The sequence below is a fragment of the Molossus molossus genome, unplaced genomic scaffold (genome assembly GCF_014108415.1).
Source record: "Molossus molossus isolate mMolMol1 unplaced genomic scaffold, mMolMol1.p scaffold_m16_p_13, whole genome shotgun sequence".
In the NCBI taxonomy this organism is placed as follows: domain Eukaryota; kingdom Metazoa; phylum Chordata; class Mammalia; order Chiroptera; family Molossidae; genus Molossus; species Molossus molossus.
In genome coordinates this window covers 81,752,489-81,769,773 of record NW_023425348.1, presented here as the reverse complement: position 1 = coordinate 81,769,773, position 17,285 = coordinate 81,752,489, and the positions used below count along the sequence as shown (strand labels likewise).

General features: G+C 53.9%; 2 protein-coding genes across 4 annotated transcripts in view; one reads left to right on the top strand and one right to left on the bottom strand.

Annotated features, from left to right (window-relative positions):
* The window catches only part of PHF21A (PHD finger protein 21A), a 170,709-nt gene extending 162,738 nt beyond the window's left edge, over positions 1–7,971 (top strand). For both annotated transcript variants that reach the window (XM_036259785.1, XM_036259783.1), the window contains 4 exons: positions 3,096–3,251; positions 4,460–4,535; positions 4,920–5,023; positions 6,334–7,971. In XM_036259785.1, coding sequence (XP_036115678.1) covers positions 3,096–3,251; positions 4,460–4,535; positions 4,920–5,023; positions 6,334–6,591 — 594 coding nt within the window. In that variant the 3' untranslated portion in view covers positions 6,592–7,971. The remainder of the gene's footprint in view (positions 1–3,095; positions 3,252–4,459; positions 4,536–4,919; positions 5,024–6,333) is intronic.
* Positions 7,972–11,557: 3,586 nt separating this feature from the next.
* Positions 11,558–16,326, bottom strand: LARGE2 (LARGE xylosyl- and glucuronyltransferase 2). Of its 2 annotated transcripts, XM_036258920.1 has the most exons (14): positions 16,190–16,271; positions 15,999–16,108; positions 15,605–15,687; positions 15,318–15,441; positions 14,960–15,131; positions 14,731–14,835; positions 14,177–14,289; positions 13,969–14,094; positions 13,722–13,877; positions 13,447–13,607; positions 12,789–13,067; positions 12,290–12,439; positions 12,000–12,195; positions 11,558–11,755 (listed from the first exon to the last, which is right to left on the bottom strand). In XM_036258920.1, exons 1-14 carry the CDS (start codon positions 16,269–16,271, stop codon positions 11,558–11,560), a joined length of 2,055 nt encoding a protein of 684 aa, XP_036114813.1. The 2 variants fall into 2 exon arrangements, with proteins under 2 accessions (XP_036114813.1, XP_036114812.1); XM_036258919.1 differs by having other exon boundaries at positions 15,999–16,326.
* Between the last annotated feature and the right edge of the window lie 959 nt (positions 16,327–17,285).

Genomic DNA, 17,285 nt, shown 5'->3' with positions numbered 1-17,285 from the left:
CAGTATCTCAACAGTGGCAGTTATTGAAATCGACACACAGGGCTCTGTGCATTAGCTGCTGGGCGGTGTAAACCCCGATAACGTGAATTACGCAGTGGCAGTTGAGAGGCAGGCATTTCCTGGAGATCAATAACTGTCTGGAGGGACCTGGTTCTATAAGACACAACCGGGCACTATCCTCAGGATGCACCTTGTTGCCACTATCACTTTTATGAGAAGGGAAGATAAGTTGACATAGTTATACAAATGTTTTTAAGCAAATGATGAAGTTGCATTTAATACAATCGGGGTGTTTCTTTCTTTCTTTCTTTTTTTTATCCTCACCCAAGGATATATTTTTCTATTTATCTTCAGATAGAGTGGGAGGGAAGGAAAGGGAGAGAGAGAGAGAAACATCAGTGCGAGAGGGACACATCGACTGGTTGCCTCCCACACGACCCTGACCAGGGCCAGGGACAAACCACAACTGAGGTACGTGCCTTCGGCTGGAATCGAACCCATGACTCATTGGTCCGCTGGCCAACGCTGTGCCGCTGAGCCAAACCGGCCAGGGCCAATCAGGGTGTTTCTAAAAACCATCTGTCCTCAGCTCCGAGCACAAAATCATGGGTCAGCCATCTTCCAGCTTACTGTTTGATTTACGGTAATAATTTGGTCAGTCACCAAAGCCTAAGCTTATTGACCTGGTGCGGTGCAGCTGTGGGACCTCCTCTGTTCTGTTTAAGCAAAGAACCAACTCTGTGTGGATTAAATACATGTCTTACCCTTTCATATTCATTTCTGTGGGCAGTAGTTCTCACATACTGCCTGGGGTCCCTGAGACTCTTTCAGAGGGTCCTTAAAATCAGAACAATTCTCATGATAATGTTAAAACATTCTTTTCCAGTTTCATTCTCATTCTCTTAAGCGCAAACAGTGGAGCTTTCCAGACATTAGATGACATGAAGATGCCATCACTCTGATGGCTAATGGACAGTGTACCTGTATGTGCTGGGGTTTTAAATTTTTCAGTACACTGTTTTTATAACTTCCTGTGATTCTATAATTATTTCAAACCTTAAAAGTTTTAAAACTTCTAACACAGTAAATACCAGTATATCTAACTCCCATAAACAGAAGCTCTTTGAGGTCCTTCGTAATTTTAAGAGTATAAGGGGGTCCTGACACCAAAAAGGATTAAGAACTGCTGTTATGGACCATGTAAAGAGGAGAGAAGTTTTTTTTTCCTTTAGCAACTGGAAAGAAATTATTTCATTTATTTTATGTGCTCTCCACCTTCTACTTCTTGATGTTATTGCTGTCTCCTCATTCAGGAGCAAAGGGAAGTGAACAGAACTCTTTACCCAGCAAATCCCTCTGCGTAAAACATCCAGTTTGTCTCATGTGCTTCATCACTGCTAATTTTATATATGGTTCATGTAAAGCACTCTCTCTGAAACCCTAAATATTTACAAACTTCATAAAGATGCAGACTTACAGCACTAGGCTTAAAGTTTAAGAAAGACTAACTCTCTAGAGAGGAGCACTCCTCAGCCTGATTTTAAGAGTGAAAGAAGGTTAATCAGGGGATGCAGCCTTACCTCTCAGTGCCTGGAATTTGAACTGTCCGGCTGCATTCTTGTGCAGTATTTTTGCACATGTGCCAAGTATCTTTTTTACTGCCCAGAGGTAACCTTTTCTTGCTCAGAAAGGTTAAAATCCACCTACACTCTGATTATCTTACAACTTTTTCAGCGGGTTTTCTAGGCTGCTGGATACCCTGGTGAATTAGAGCAAGTCTCCTTTCCTAGAGAGAGAGGTGCGGTCTGGGAAGATGTGTTTCTTCAGCGGTGCAGGTTGAGGGGTCCTGCCATAGAAAGGAAGAATTGAGCATAGAAAGGAAGAATTGCTTCCTGTGCACAATTTCTGAATTAGGCCTTTTGGCAGAATGGTCTAGAAATCTAAAACAACAACGCACTGGAAGGGAAAGGGGTCTGGTCCATGCCGTGGCTCTCACCTCCGACTTCCCTGAGCCTTCCCTTCCCTGGTGCCTGCGTCAGCGGCACCGATCCTGTTGAGGGGAAGGTCAGGCCTTGACTTGCTGGAAAATACCCGTTAATACCTTTGTTTTTCAGTGTTTATCTCTCCACATTTTTAAAAATATATTTTTAATTGATTTTTTATTTTTATAGAGAGAAGAAGGGAGAGATAGAAACCTCAATGTGAGAAACATTGATCTGCTGCCTCCTGCACCACCCCCCCCCCCCCCCAGGATCCAGCCCACAACCCGGGCGTGTGCCCTGACTGGAAATCAAACCAGGACCTCTCAGTCCACGGGACAACGCTCAGTTCTCTGAGGCGTACCGTCTGGGCCTCCTCTTCACATTTTAAGTAGATGTGCATTTTTTCCTGACGGTGCCTCCTGTTCGGAGGGCTCCAGCAGACCTGCCTGAGGCAGACTGCACGGAGGGGCTCTCTTTTCTCACCTGGTGAGGTCTTCCACAGGGAATAGGATGGTTTTAAGAGAGAACATTGTCAGCTGTTGCTTTGGCTTTTAAATTCTTCTTGTTAGAAAGCTTGATTTAATGACTTTAATTGGCTCCTGACTTAATCTTTTCCCATTTGACGTTCACTTTGTTTTTTCTTCCTGATCAAGCAGAGTAGTGAAATTCCATTTCTTGTCTGTTGTCTTTCCCAATCCTTCTAAATTTCCTCCAAAAGTGATTGATAATGAGAATTATTTATACTATTGATCTTAGAACACTTTGATGAACGGATTTCAGTGTCTTCAAACTTTCTGATTTGAGAGTTAGACTCTACCGAAGTGTAATAAATGCTGGGCTATCACCTGTAAAGTTCATTTTGGCCTAGATGACTACAGAGCTTTCCTGGGAAGTCTGCTCTAAGAATGAGGACACAGCCTCTGCCCCCGGGACCTCGGCTGTGTGGGGCAGGTGGGGCTCGTGCCAGCAGGCCTTTCCTCGAATACCTTTGTCACATGTTAGAGGGGGCATAGCTGATTGTCCTGCGACATTTATATGTATCCAGAATGTGCCTGTGAACACTCACGTTTTACCTTTTTGTCCTTTTTCTTACCTTTCTTCTCAATTTCATAGGGTGATATCCATGAGGATTTTTGCAGCGTTTGCAGAAAAAGTGGTCAGTTGCTGATGTGTGACACGTGTTCCCGTGTGTATCATCTGGACTGCCTAGACCCTCCTCTGAAAACAATTCCCAAGGGCATGTGGATCTGTCCCAGATGTCAGGACCAGGTACTGTGGGGTCAGACAGGGGTTGGGGCAAGGAGGAGACAGACAGTGCCGTCAGGAGGACTTCCTTTCCCCTCTGGTCTGGGGGAAGGGCAGTCTCTTCCTTGTTCACAGCACAGTGCTCACCGCGCAGCATCCACACCTCAGGGTCTTCTGGCATGTTTGTGATGCGATCACTGTGTGTACAGGTGGAGAGACCCTAACTGCTTCCCTTTATTTGAAATGACCTATCTTCTCATTACTTTGCTTTTATTTATTTAAAGTTTTTTTCTCTATTGATTTCAGAGAGAAAGAGGGAGATAGATAGAAACATCGATGAGAGAGAACATCAATTGGCCGCCTCTTGCATTCCCCCCACTGGGGATCAGGCCCACAACCTGGGCATGTGCCCTGACAGGGAATCGAACTGACAGCCTCTTGGTGCATGGGTCGACATTCAACCACTGAGCCACACAGGCCAGGCTCTGCTTGGTTTCTGATTTCTTTTTCTCAACAATTCAAGTATCTTAATGTTTTTATTATCAGCAGTCTCAAATATTTTCTGGAAGTAGGCAAAGTATAAATAATAAATAGATAAGGTCAGTAGCTCAGCAGACATTGGGGTCCTGCTCAGTTCTTTGGAATCCTGATTTGAGAAAATTCTGTTTTTTCCCTTTCAACCTTGTTCCTCTTTCTACTTCTCCCTGATGTAGTTAATAGAGACAATTCTCTCTGTGTTCCCTCCCAGTCACAGCTTTGTGACCCTCTGATCATTGTCCACATGGGGTCTAGATTTTACTTTAGTATTCAGAGCTGATACTTAATTCCCTTGGTCAGGCTGTTTCGGAGGGACATAAAAGCTAACATTGGGAGAGGCAGCCCACGGCAGGTCAAGGATGAAACTGCCAGCGGTGGGGTGCAGACTCGCAGCTTATGCTGGGGTTCTGGCTGGGGAGTCGTTGGGGTCATGTGACACGTGTGAAAAGATAGGCATGCTCAGCCTCTTTCTGAGGCAGGGCTCGGGTAGCTTGGCTGCTTCTGCTTGGTACCTTGTTCTCTCAGGCTGCTGTCGGAACTGTCTAGTCCAGAAACAGACCAGTGTTCTGCAGCACTGCCGTCCCCGTCCTTCCTGGGCTTCTGCCTACCAGCAGCTGCAGACCCCTTGCTTGTAATCACATGGGGATATGTGTTCATACCTCCTTCTCAAGGTAAAACCCTAACAATCTTTTCAGATGCTAAAGAAGGAAGAAGCAATTCCGTGGCCTGGAACTTTAGCAATTGTTCATTCCTATATCGCGTACAAAGCAGGTAAAGAATCCCCACGCCCCCTTTTGTGAAATCTTCTCTAGTTTACAAAAGTACTGGAAGGAAGTATAGCTTTGTTTTCAACAGGAAAGTTGAAGTTAAAAATGAAAAGCTTTTAGTGAACGAAGTAGAAAGTTGCGTAGCACTTTCTTGGGGAGGAAGATTGAGAAGTAGGTCTTGTCCGTGTAAAGCCAGGCCCGGGCCACAGACAGTCCTCAGCACGGCTGTGATGGGAGGGGGTTCAGGGGCGGGTTCCGTGCATGGCTGTGGGCTCACTGGCTGTGGGCTCGGGGAGCTGTGGGGAATAGCTTCTTTGGCAGGCATTCTAAACACAGTGGCCTTTTCAAAGAATTTATTGTTAAAAACAGTTCCTTTTTTTTCCCCCAGCAAAAGAAGAAGAAAAACAGAAATTACTTAAATGGAGTTCAGATTTAAAACAGGAACGAGAACAATTAGAGCAGAAGGTGAAACAGCTCAGCAGTTCTATAAGTGTGAGTAAGCTCTTCAATGACACTTACCAAGGGACAGAGCTTTCCATGTGCAGCACAGCCGTGGGCCTCCCAGGGCTGGTCCCGATTCTTCAGCTTATCAACACAGCTAGCCGGGCCGGCGCAAGGTGTGCCTCCAGTTAGAGCTGGCCCTCAGGCACAGGTGGCCAGTTGGTGTATGGTGCCTTAACCAAGCTCTGGAACATCCTCTTGGTTTTGGTGTGAGAGAGAGGTTTTTAGTCTCCAGGCTGAAGAGGTAGATTAGTAGCTACAGCAGTGTAGCCACCACCATCATGTGTTCCTGAGCGTGTTTGGGCCTCATCTGACACTGGGCAGGCACAGACCAGGTCCCCACACATGAGACTTTCTAGTCGCCCAAGCTAGTGGGTCCATCCACATGGCCCTTCCCTCTCACCCTTTCTTCCACCCCAAGCGGTGTGCATTTCCAGGATTTTCCTGACCAGCCTGAGGAAGAGGGGTTTCTGGAGACAAGTGTGGAAGTAAATACTGCCCAGCCTGCCGTGTCTAGGTGGGAACGAGAGTTGTGCTCACAACAGAGATCAGAGGCTGCTCCCAATAGGAGCAAGTTCTTTTCCATTGAGTAGGTGCCCTTGTTGAGTGAGGTGGCTCAGCCCTCAGAGACACTGGTGGTGTCCTGGACTCGGTGACAGTTGAGCTGTCCCACTCACCTGCTTTCCCTCCCCACCCTACTGCCGTGGCATGCAGGTTTCACCTCCCTTTTCTGCCTAGAACAGAAGCCAACAGGTGTGAGAGGCTGAGGGCAAAAGACTACGAGTGGCCTAGCAGAGGGGTCTGTTGGCTCCAGTCATTCTCCTAACATCGCTGTCCCGCCCGGGCCCTGCCTCTAAATTCCTGCTGCCCGAGTGATCCTCGACAGGCCCTCCGGTTGAATCCACATACCCCTGGCTTGTTTTCTGCTCTGAAAAGCCCAACCTAGTCCTGAGTATGTTAGCACCCGTCAGCACAGTGGAAACATACCTGCCCAAACAAGCTTCAGCGCAGCTGTGGGAACTTTGTTTTTAAAATGACTTTTATTTCATAGTATTAGAGTGGTAGTTCACCTTTGGTTTAAAGTCCTAGTGTCAAGTAGAGTTGGCTTTTAAACCAGTCATTGCCCTCTCTCTCTTGACTCTGGGCCTGCTCCTGCCTTGGGTGGTAGCACCCACTCCAGTGTGGAGCAGAGCAGGTTCAGGGCTGCACACTAGCCAGTGAGGAATCTTTCACTTGGAGAGGCTGGCAGGCCTGTCGGTCAGCTGCAGGCTCAGTGCTGCCGCCCTTCTCGTTTGCTGCAGAAATGCATGGAAATGAAGAACACCATCCTGGCCCGGCAGAAGGAGATGCACAGCTCCCTGGAGAAGGTAAAGCAGCTGATCCGCCTCATCCACGGCATTGACCTCTCCAAACCCGTAGACTCTGAGGCCACTGTGGGGGCCATCTCCAATGGCCCGGACTGCACCCCCCCTGCCAATGCCGCCACCTCCACGCCGGCCCCCTCCCCCTCCTCTCAGAGCTGCACAGCGAACTGTAACCAGGGGGAAGAGACTAAATAACAGAGCCCTGCTAGGAGAAGCCACGGGATCCCGGCGGCAAGGAGAGCAAAACACTGAAGACTCTAGAAAAGCAAAGCCAGATTTCTTCTGGAAAGTACAGAATTCTTTTGGTTCTTTGGTTCCAGAGAGAGAGAAGATGCTTGTGCCAGGCGGCACCAGAGTTTGCCAATTGATCCTTCTTATTCTGTGTGTACATGCAAAGATTGGACCATGTTACATGAAATAGTGCCAGCTGGAGGTTCTTTGCCAGCACCATGCCAAGTGAAATAATATATTTACTCTCTCTATTATACACCAGTGTGTGCCTGCAGCAGCCTCCACAGCCACGATGGGTTTGTTTTTGTTTTGTTGGGTGGGGAGCAAGGACGGGCGGAGGGAGGAGAGCAGGTTTCAGATCCTTATTTGCCGAGCCGTTTGTTTAGGTAGAGAAGACAAGTCCAAAGAGTGTGTGGGCTTTTCCTGTTTCTAGTTCATTACTATAAAACCAAAAAAAAGGAAATCGAGATTTAACCAACCCCAGTGCCCAGAGGAGGGATGGGGAGGGGATGGGAGGGAGCCGGGGTGGGAAAAGTATATCAAATAAGCAGTATTTCCTATTGTCTGGGTGGGCCACGTTGTGCAGAGAGATGGACACAAGGACAGCCCCAGGTGCTTCTCCCGAGCACTCGCCGCCGCGGGCGCCCACCACTCCCCAGGTTCCTGCCCTGCTCTGGCAAGTTGGCATGCGTCCCGTGGATGATGGGCTCCTTCCCTCTCAGAACAAGCAGAGCCAGGCTCAGCTGGCCCTTGCCCAGGGCAGGGAAGGAGGGTGTGTGTGTCGAGGAAGGAAAAAAGGTGGATCAGTGATTTTACTTGAAAACAAGCTCCATCCCCTTTCTATATTTATAAGAAGATCCTGAGCGAAGCAGCACGCGACCCAGGTGTGTGTGAATTCAATGGAGACGTTTCTTTTCTTTAAATTTTTTTTTGTTCTTTTTTCTTTAAAAAGTTTTATTTTGTTGTTTATTTTACTTTTTTGGTAACAAAAACTAAAATAAGGAATAGAAAAGCTGTTTTTCAGGCTGACAGTCCAGTTAAGGGTAGTCGAGACCTTGCATGGTAGAGTAGGAATCATAGTGCAGTGAGGTCCAGTGAGTGTGTGCGTCCTGTGTCATCGTTCGGGGCACTGTTTTTTATGCAAGGGCAAAATCTTTGTATCTGGGGAAAACAACAACAACTTTTTTTTTAATTAAAAAAGAAAAATAAAAGATATTGAGGTCTTCCTAGTGTTACTTAAATTAAGATCAAGGTAAGAAACATTGTAAAAAAAAAATTACAAAAGTGCTATTTGTTTCCTAAAAACAGTGATTTCTATTAAAAAGGTGTCAGAACTGGAGAAAATGCTGTGTAGTTATAATTTTTTAGCACAGAACCTGCTGATCATGATGACATTTTGCTGTGTTTGTGTCTCAAGACTGGTGGGCTAGTCTCCACGATTTCTGACCTGGGACGGCTGCGGGCCTGCCGGGCAGGGTGCCGGTGCCGGTGCCGGTGCCGGCGCCGGGCAGGGGCGGGCTGGGCTCTCCTACCATCCCCCTCTCAGAACAGACTGCCCTCTCTTCTGGTGCAAGGGTCTGGGCTCCTACTTTTGAAGTCCAAATGGAGTGTGGATGGTATCGGGGCCCCGCCCACTCTCCCCACAGATTTTGTTAGAGCAGAAGGCTGGTGCCTGAGTAAGATCCCTTCCTTTGGTGCTGCTCTTGGTCTTTCAGCCACCAGCATTCCGAGTGCCTGGGGGACACCCTGGAAGGAAGTGGCCAGTGAGGCTCACTGTACCCATGCACCTCGACCTTTTGGGAGGGTGCAGGGGGCAGGCTGGCTGTATCAGCCCTTGGTGCTTAGAAAGAACAAAGGAATGAGATTTCTTAAGGTTACGTGGTGTTTCTGAGACAGAGAGCCCCAGGGTGGCCTTTGTGTCTGTCTTGGCTTTGAAGAGAGGTCCGAATTTCCAGCTCCTTTCTCTGCCTGTTGGCTCTAGGCACCGGAGATGGAGTTTACTCCACTTTGCCCACCCACACGCTTCCTGGGTGACCTTTGGCTAGAATCTCTATGCGTACCTTGGCTTGGTTGGTCTCCTTCTTTTACAAAACCAGGGTTCTGAAAGGCTCAGACCATTTCTATCATCTTGCCTTGTGGGAAATAAATGTTGTCAGGTGTGTGCTCCCGCTGGAGTCCTTGCCCGCTGTGCACCTGGCCAGCAGGAGGGAGGCAGAGGCTGTGCACCCCAAGCCCTCCCAGAGCATCTCTTCTGCACCCCACGCCTCATAATGGCCAGAGTCTAGGAGGGGCAGAAAGGTCCAATAGTTTCTCCCTCACTCAGTTAGACCCAGAGGACAAGATGGATCCTGAAAGCAAATGCAACAGAGAGACACTTCTTAGGTGAAATGTGTCTCACCTCTACCAGCGATTTTCATTCATCTTCCCAGGGAGGATTCAGAGTGGCTGGCCTCGGAGGCCCAGAGAGGGTGCCTGAGGGGACAGACAGGAGCTCCCTTTGCTCATGCAGAAACCAAGGTGCTATGTCTAGTCAGGGAGCTTTGGAAATGCCTGGACTCGTTGGAGGAATAGTTGGCAGAGGCTCAGAGCCCAGCGCCAGGCTGTAGGCCCTGTCTCAGAGCTCTGCCGTTCGACTGGTCTGGGCCCAGAGACTGGGGTTGCTACACTATCTTCCTTCTTGAAAGAAGTCAGAAACCATCATCACTAGAGGCCTTGGCTCAGAGAGGAGCTGCCTGAGGATTCTCAGGGGTAGGGCAGGGCTAGGAATTGACCAGTGTTTTGCCTGCTGCTGTAAGCAGTTCCACTCCGACTGTGCCTAGGGTTGGGGTATAGATTCTTCCTGAAGTTCAGATAGGAGCCATTTGGGGTACAGCTAGTATAGAGTACAAAAGTGCAACCCTGCCCCAGACCCACATTCTAGACTCAAATTTCAAAACACCCCTTACTGCAAGGAAAAGGCCCTAGTCACCCAGTCTCCTTTTCCTTCATGAGAAGACTCTCTGTCCCCCAGGTCTGTGGGTGCCTATGACCACCTGAGACACATACTCATGACTGCCCCACCCAAACAACCTCCCCCTCCTTCCTCCTCCCCTTCTTTCCCCACACCTCAGTTTAGCAGCTGACAGATACGTCTGAGACCAGCTGGCTTTGTAGTCACTTCACAGGCCAGGGATCTGCTGGCCTGGGACCAGGAAGCCACCCACCTGGCCCCTGATGGTGGGCCGTTGTCAGTCCTGGCTCCAGCGCTGTGCCCGGAGGCAGTGAGGCCCGTCGCTGTCATCTTCCCGCCCAGCTCACTGTCTTGCCGTTGTGGCCTGCAGGTCCTTTTTCTCTCATGAATCCTGCCTGGTCTTGTCTCACCTCTGCTGAGTTCATCCAGAGTCCCACTTTCTTCCTTATCAAGCCCTTTGGGGCAAACCAACTGGTTGTGCCTGGCAGGGCGACCTCTGTGGGGCCTGCACATGGCCAGGGCAGCCTCCAGCTAGCACCACCTGAGTGCCCGTTTCCCCCAGGACTGCCTCTGCCCTGCTGCTTGGCTGGCCTCTCCCAGGAGGGTGCCGCGTCCCCCACTCCCGTCTTCTGTAGTCGCCTCTCCGCCATCCTCTCCGCCATCCATCGCAGATACTTTCTCTCTTGGGTCCTGCAGGGCCTCCCAACTCACAACACACCCTCGTGGTTTCCTCCCTTCACTCCCTGTTAGGGTGTGGTCTTTCTTATTTCTCCAAAGGGCTTATTAGGAGACTTTTACCCCAGGGGCGAAGGCTCTTAAGGTGGTAAGATGGCTGGTGGCTCAGGAACACTTTCCAGGCCTGGTTTTCCCAGATTCCATGGCCTCTGTTGGAGGCAACCTTGCTCTGTGTACATGACTGTGGGCCTCAGCCCCAGCCCCACCCCTCAGCTGGGCACTGTTGGCAGGAAACAGGAGGCCCATTCTCACCCTAACTTACAGCCATCCTCAGTGTCTGCTCCTCACCAAGGGACGGGATGGCCCCTGAGAAGATGACTGACCCTCCCACAGATGTGAAGGGGAGGAAGCTGGGAGTTGCCCCTGCAGAGAACTGGGCTCTGTGGAACTCTAAAAAATAGCCCTTCTCAAGGGAGAGCAGGGTTCGCAAATCCCATTGGCTCCCCCTTTCTACAAGGCCCTTCTTGAACCCTGAGGACTCCACTGTCCCCCACAGCAGCCTTTGGCCCCTGCCCCCCATCCCATGTCATTGGGTCCTCAGCCCAGGGTAAGCTGCAGCCAGGCAGGACAGGACAGGCAGCCAGAGGTCAGCAAGCTCTAAGCAGAAAAGAGCCAGCCAGCCGCCAACCTGTCTTTTGTCCACGCCCTTTGTGATTTCAGTCTTGGTAGAACTTGTATTTGGAGTTTTGTGCTTCAAAGTTTTTGTTTTTGTTTGTTTGATTTTTGTTTTGAGGGGGTGGGGGGGATACAGAGCAGCTGATCAATTTGTATTTATTTATTTTAACATTTTACTAAATAAAGCCAAATAAAGTCTCTCAGTCTCATGGTGTTGGGTTTGGGGCCAGGGAGGGTGGGCAGACACTCCAGTCCCAGCCTCTAGAGGGCCCAGGTCCTCCTGGGACTCCAGCAAGACTCAGGACCTCCCAGGCACCTCCCTGGGCTCATGGATGCCCTCATGCCCCAAACCAAGAACATGAAACAGCTTTTCAAACTTTAATTATGAAAAAGGGATGTATAGGTGAGGATGGGGGGACCGGGAACCAGCCCCAAACCAGCTGGGGCAGAGGAGACTACACCCAGCATAGAACAGCAGCAAAGGGAGACCCCCAGGCCTCACTGCGGAGGCTCCACTGCAGCCCTTCCCACAGAGACCTTAAATAATTTAAATAATGGAGTGTGTGAGATCCCGGGGGGGGGGGGGGCAACAGTAGGCCACCCAGGCCCAGCCTTGGGAGGTCAGGGGCCTCAAGGCTGCTGCAGGGCAGTGAGGTATTTGAGGGCAGCAGCCCCATAGTGGCGGGACAAGTCCTGGTGGAACTCGTCCTGGAGGGCCTGCAGGCAGTCGTGATAGGTGGTGCTAGAGCGGAAGCGGGAGCTGTCAAGGCTTGGGGTGTGCGGCAGGTGGATGGTGAAGGCCTCTGGCAGCACCAGGAGCTCATATCCCTGCAGGGGTAGGACAGACCAATGGTCAGTGCCTGGGCTGGGGGACGGGGAGCAAGCAGGCTTATCCAATAGCTTCTTCTAAGAGCCAAAGCCAGGCCAAAGGGCAGATGATTTCAGTTCTACGGAAGGGTGGGACTTCTAATAGTGCTGCCTAATGGTGCAGTGCACCACACTGAGACATAATGAGCTCCCTGGGCCTGGAGATATTCAAACAGAAGCTGGAGGCTTCAAGGGGCCCCCTCACCTGTGCATCCAGCTCCACAATGTGGGCCACCTTGTTCCAGCCAAAGCCCACAAAGCGGGGGTCATAGCGGGGACAGTCACGGGGCACCACCACGTAGGGCTCGTAGTTGGCGGCCCATTGCACACGGTATGGGGCCTGAGCCTCCCGCCAGCGGGCGTAGTCTGTGGGCGCTTGACCCTGGGGCCACTCGTGGTACCTGTGGAACAGAACAAGGCAGGGAGCCAGGCTGAGGCGAGGTGGGTGGTGGGGGCCAGTGTGGGGAACAGGGACAGAGCAGTGGCCTCTCCTACCTGAAGGTGTAGAGAGAGCCAGCGTCCAGCAAGGCCAGCAGTTCCGCCTTAGAACTGGGGAAGCTGAACCGGTAGTGCAGGGTTTCGAATGCTGGCACCACCAGGGCTGCCTTCCGCCTGCTACCCAGCTCCAGCTGCTCGATGGAGGCCCTGAGGAGGGAGCACCGTGAACAGAGGGGGAAGGCTCTGCCCCCGCACTGGACCTAGTGATTCTCTTGCTTTATTAGCCATAGGACCCAACTTTCAACAGCTGGCTCACCCTGACGCCGATCAGAACGCAGACATGAGCAGAGCTGCTGTGGGAAGCAAGCCCCAGCCCCCACCCCGCCCCAGCCTCTCCCATGGCAGCCCAGAGAAGCAGTGTGGCCCCCACCCTAACACAAACTCATTCTACACAGAACACGGAGGCCCAGAAGGGAGCAGGGACACCCCTAGGGTACTGCAGGTGCCCCAACCCTGCCCACACCATCCACATCCCGTTCCTCTCCCGCCCGCCCACCTGAGGTAGTCGTAGAGGGAGTAGGCAGGCAGGAAGTCAACGTCGCTGAGGAAGACGTAAGGCGTGAGGGCCTGGGCCAAGGCCACGTTGCGAACCTGGTTGATGGGGTAGAGGGGACCCTCACGGTACACCACGTGGTAGGCCACATCCTGCCGGGCAGAGAGGACCGCCGAGGTCTCGACGAAATGCAGGAACTGCTGGGCCTCTGCGTCTGTCAGATACAAGGCCAGGCTCATGGGGCCCGGCCAGTGCCTGCACAGGGCTTCCAGCATCTGCAGCCTGGGGTGAGGGTGGTGGTCAGCCCAGGGATGGCTGGAATAACTCCCAGGTTAGCTGCTGTGGACACCCCCTCAAATGACTTACTGAGCACCTTCCAAGCACTTTTTGAGCTCTTATTTAATCTTCACAACTACCCCAAACGGAAGGCCAGATATTAAGACCTGCCCACGGCAAGTTGTGGGACAACTATGGAGGGGTATTCACTATGTGAATGATCCCCAAAGCCCGTGCTCCCTCCACCACATCCAGTGCCTCCAACTTCTGGAACTCCTCAAGCATCGGGCAGAGAGCTCTTCCTTCTACCAAATGCCACCTGCCTCTCAAAATCCCCAGTCTCAGCCCATGCCATGCTCTCTGGGGCTGCCTCCAGCACCCTCACCTGTCCATGGAGAGCTGGGCCACAAGGGTGACATCGTTGGGCCGGGAGGGCGGTGGCTCATGGGGCAGGAAAGTGAGGTGCACACGGGGCACAGTGAGTTGCTGCAGCCGGAACTCAAAGCAGGCGTCTCCCGCGTTGAGCTGTGCCACGGCCTGCTGCAACTGAGGGGCAGAAGGACGAGGGCTGGGGCAGGAGGACAAGTCTCCAGACCACGCTGGGTCCCACCAGAGCAGAGAGGGACCGCACCAAGGCAGGGGAAGGCAGCTCCCTCTCACCTGCTCAGCCTCAGGTGGGGGCGGGCTGGGGCACCCGAAGAGCTCTCTCCGAAGCAGGTTCCCATTGTACTCCAGGAAGGTCAGGTAGTGGTTGCGGAAGAATTCCACGTGTTTATTCTTCACGCGCAGCTTCTTTGGTGAGTTCCAGTGGATCACCTGGGACCCGGGAGGGTGTCAGTAGGGGGATTGGGAGCAGGAGTCCCCACCCTGGCCCACTAACACCACTCAGCTCCCCACCCCAATTAACCTTGATGTCAGCCACCTCCAAGTAACAGCGCTCGGCCAGCGTGTGGTCGGACAGCTGCACATTCCAGACGCAGGGCAGGGGCTGCACCAGCGCCGGGTGCCCCTTGATTACAGCATTGAAGATGTCCTGGGCAGAGACAGCCGTCTCACCTTGGCCCTCCCTGAGCCTGCCCCTGAGCCTGCCCCACCCCCTCAAGGACTCCCCGGACCTGGTCAGCCAGCGAGGTGGCAGGCAGGGTGCGGAGCTCCTGTGCAGCCGTCAGCTTCCACATCTGCTCCCAGCCAGCCTGCCGAAGCCGGTCCAGCCGCAGGAGGATCACACCTGCCCGCGGGGAGAAGACGTCATCCCCACATGGGACAACCCAGCTCCTGGGGCCAGGGGTCACGAAGGTGTCTTCTGAATGTTTATTTTTTGACTTATTGGTATTTTCTGTCAGACATGAGCATGGACAACCTCTGTAAACAATCCTCTTGGAGTGAGGGGTCACTGCGCAGCTTACAGAGCACGGCCGCAGCCATCTTCCCATACTCACGGACCTGGGGCTCGGAAAATCCCCATTTGATGGGTGAGAAAACTGAGGCACGGGGAGACCAGTGACTTGACCCAGCACGTACAGCCAAGGTTGGAACTGTTTCCTGGCTCTGCTCCCAGTCTTCTTTCCACAGCACTCTTCTTCCCGGGAGGCTTCCTAGCACTCTGTGCCCTGCCCAGTCCCTGGGGCCCAAGGACCAGTGACCACCCCACCACCACCACTGGCCCCACCTGTGTTAAATCCCCGGCCCAAGGCAGGCCAGGGCTTGTGGTTCCTCCAGAGGTTGCCCAGGTACCAGTCGCTCTGGTTCTCCACGAGGCCGATCACTTGCTCGTCTGGGAGGGGAGGGCATGAGGGAGCTGCCTGAGGCTGACACAGGACCTTGGCTCAGGCTAGGCCACAGAGGGGCTTGGACAGGCCAAGGAGGAGGGTTGGCTGGGCAAGGTCCAGGCCTCTCACCAGAAAAGTGAGCAAAGAGTGCCCAGAGCTCTGCGATGTCAGAGGCGAAGGTGACATCTGTGTCTAGGACAACAACACGAGCTAGGGCAGGAGGCAGGACTCCAGGCAGCACCAGCTTCATTAGCCCGTAGAGGCCAGAGTAGTGCTTGTTGGGGACCCAGGAGACCTTGGGCTGTGGGTGAGAAGGACAGGGCATGAGCCTCGCAGAGAGGAGACTGAGTCCAGAACATACTCAGGGTGACACAGAGAGAAGAGGGGAGCCCCCGGAGGAGTGAAGGATTTGAGCTTCAGTCGGTGCCTGGGAGGAAGGAGAGGGCTGGGCAGGCTGGGAGGAGCGCAGAGGGGCCAGGGCTCCTGCCTTGAGCTCATCAGCGTCATGGAAGCTGACCCAGACAGCCGGCACCATCCATGTGTGGAAGAGCGTCTCCAGAATGTTCTTGGCCACGGTATCAGTCACCAAGTGGAGGTGCAGTGGGTTTTTCCTTTGGGAGGGACAGGGGGAGGAAAGCTGGTAGGGCCCAGAAGGAACCACATGGGACAAGCCCCACCCCAAGAGGCTCAGAAGTACAAACACCAACTTTGTGCTGCTCAAGATTTTGTTCTGTTCCCCACTCCTGACACCCCCATCCTCAACACCTGGTGTACCTGTAGAAGAGCATGGACTTCACGAGGGTGACGACATCTCGGCTGCTGTTATGTCCTGCGCACACAATTGCCACATGCAAGAGCTGGGGGAGAGACACGAGGTTGACAGCAGCCCCTTCTGCACTAGATGGTGAGGACCCATGGTTGGGGTGGCCTGGCCTAGGACAGTGTGGCCACACCAGGCATCTGAACTAGGGAAGACTCCCCCCCACACACAACCCCATCATTTCACAGGTAGGGAAACAGGGAGACCGGTAAGGGGAGGCGTGAACGCGAGGCGCCCCCAGCTGACTGGTCACAACGCCAGGTGTTGTGACTCCCACAGGTGCCCAGGTGTCGGGCTGAGGACGCGGCGCCTCCCGCTTTCCCTCCACCTGGGGCCGCGCACACCTACCTCGCACTTGGCAGGTAGGGGCCGCAACAGGACGCAGTCCGAGCGGTTGTGGCCCCGGTGGTCCGTCTGTGGGTCTCGGTCGCGGGCAGCAGCCTCCCGCGGCCGCCCGTCTTGGGGGATACGTGGCGTCAGCGCACAGGGGAAGGATCCCGGGCCGCCCCGCTCGCGGCGCTCACACTCCAGGTCCCCGCCGAACAGCAAGAATCCGATCAGAAGCAGCAGCAGCAGCAGCGCGGCGGCCCCCAGCGCCCGGGGGCGCCCTCGGGGCAGCATGGCCGTCTGCGGGGCACTCAGGGCGGGGCGCGACCCCAGGCTGTGGGCTCCATCGCGGGCCCTACGGATCCGGGAGGGAGAGAAGAGGGCTGGCCTTGGGCGGCGGGGCCCGACGGCCGCCCAGTTCCCTCCCGCACTGAGGAGCCACCTCACCTACTCCAGCGGTTTAGGGACTGGGTCCTTCCTCAACCAGAAGCCAGCCAGGGTGCGGGCGGGGGGGAGGGGGCCAAGGCGCAGGCCAGGCCCGTCTGAGCAGGATCCAGCCCCGCCCCCAACCTGGGTTCAGGTTTCACCTCCGCATGGCTGATTCCGAAGGGGCGGGGAGACCCCAAGGGGCCTGGCTCCACCCCTGCCCCGGCACCTGACCGCCCCAGCTCCCACCCAGCGGGGAGGAACCCATGAAACACCTCGGATGACTGGAGGAAGGGGGACCACCACCCGGGAAGGCCCAGTCTCTGGTACCTGCTCTGAGCCCATCCCCCTCTTGGCTGCTCTGGGGCCCCGTCCCCTCCCAACAACCTCGGTCTGGAGGAGGGGCCGTGACACCCGCCCGGATGAAAGGGACTGCCTAAGTAAGGGGGCTAGAATGCTGGCTCCGGGGGTCGGGGGCAGCTGCTCTGGGGACAGGAGGCGGGGCCCGCCGAGACGTGCCCTGGAGCCTCGGAGCACCTGAGCCCACCTTTCATCCCTGATCTCCTATCTGCTCCACCCCCCACTCTCCACCCCTACTCTCCTGCTCAGTACAGGTGACCTGGAGAGGCCTGGCCTGGCCTGGCCCGGAGGGGGCTGGGACAAACGGCCTCCTGTTTACCTCTTGCCCAGGAACTGGCGAGAGACCTCACTGACACAGGGCCTAGGCTGCCTGCACAGGGCCTGGGACCCGAGACACTTGCCTAGACTGTGGAGATGGTGTCCAGCCCCAGCCTAGATCTCTTCCTCCACTCCCCAACCCCTGCACCCCACTGCAAGCACCAGCCTGGTTTCTGCCCTGGAGGAGATGGTGGGCACTAAGGA